General features: G+C 35.0%; 1 protein-coding gene across 1 annotated transcript in view; it reads right to left on the bottom strand.

Moving 5' to 3' along the window:
• Positions 1-311: 311 nt before the first annotated feature.
• FCF1 (FCF1 rRNA-processing protein) overlaps positions 312-913 on the bottom strand; it is a 26790-nt gene continuing 26188 nt past the window's right edge. Inside the window, exon 8 of the mRNA XM_019640398.1 lies at positions 312-577. Coding sequence (XP_019495943.1) covers positions 529-577 — 49 coding nt within the window. The 3' untranslated portion in view covers positions 312-528. The remainder of the gene's footprint in view (positions 578-913) is intronic.

Genomic DNA, 913 nt, shown 5'->3' on the forward strand with positions numbered 1-913 from the left:
GATTTTATTAACCAATATCACCCCAATAAATTTAATAAAATTAAAAAAAAAAAAAAGATGAACTCAAACATGATTACCTCTAGCCTTTCCTCCCCATCCCAATCAAGTAGAAAGAAATCATTCTTTCCTCCTATATGTGTCTGCTCCCTCCTACTTTTATCCTAGCATCATTTTACTGTATTTATTCACCTACATGTTTCTCTTTCCCACCATAATGTAAGTGTCTTGAGGGTAGGACCATATCTTATTAAGTACCTACCGGAACCTTAAATATTTGTTGAGTAAATCAATATAAAACAACAACCATCAAATTTGTGAGCAGTCATCGAATTTATAAAAAGATGCAACAAATTTTAAAATGATACAAAAATATCATTTTCAAAACAACATCAAAAAGTGTCTTTAACCATACTCAGCTCATAACAGAGCAAATGGGTGAGTGGAATAATTCATGCTGTACCATGTTTCATACACCGGCAATGCAGAAACTTGGTTGAAGGAAAGCTGAGGAATTTTGTCTTTTACAAATTAGAATCGAGGGGCTCCATAATCATCTGGCATCCGCTCAATGTTGTACCTGATCAGGACAAAAAATTAACACTGGTAAGTAAGGTGGGTCCAGAACCCACCTAAAAACCCATCCTTTACTGACTGCAATACTCTCACTGATCACTGAGAATCCTTTTTGTCAATGGGAACATTTTAAAGGGATATTATAATAAATGATTTATAGCAAAATGTTGACTATAATATCTTTATTCTTCAAAGTCAGAAAGTTAACAAGTGGGGGAGTCAGGCACTGAATCCAAGGAAGCCCAACTCCTTAGCCCGAATCATTCCCTCTATATTGTGTTCTCCTCAGACTGAAAATAATAAATAGTCTGAGGACTGACTAACATAACATCCAACAAGG

Source organism: Hipposideros armiger, unplaced genomic scaffold (genome assembly GCF_001890085.2).
Source record: "Hipposideros armiger isolate ML-2016 unplaced genomic scaffold, ASM189008v1 scaffold_49, whole genome shotgun sequence".
Taxonomy (NCBI): Eukaryota; Metazoa; Chordata; class Mammalia; order Chiroptera; family Hipposideridae; genus Hipposideros; species Hipposideros armiger.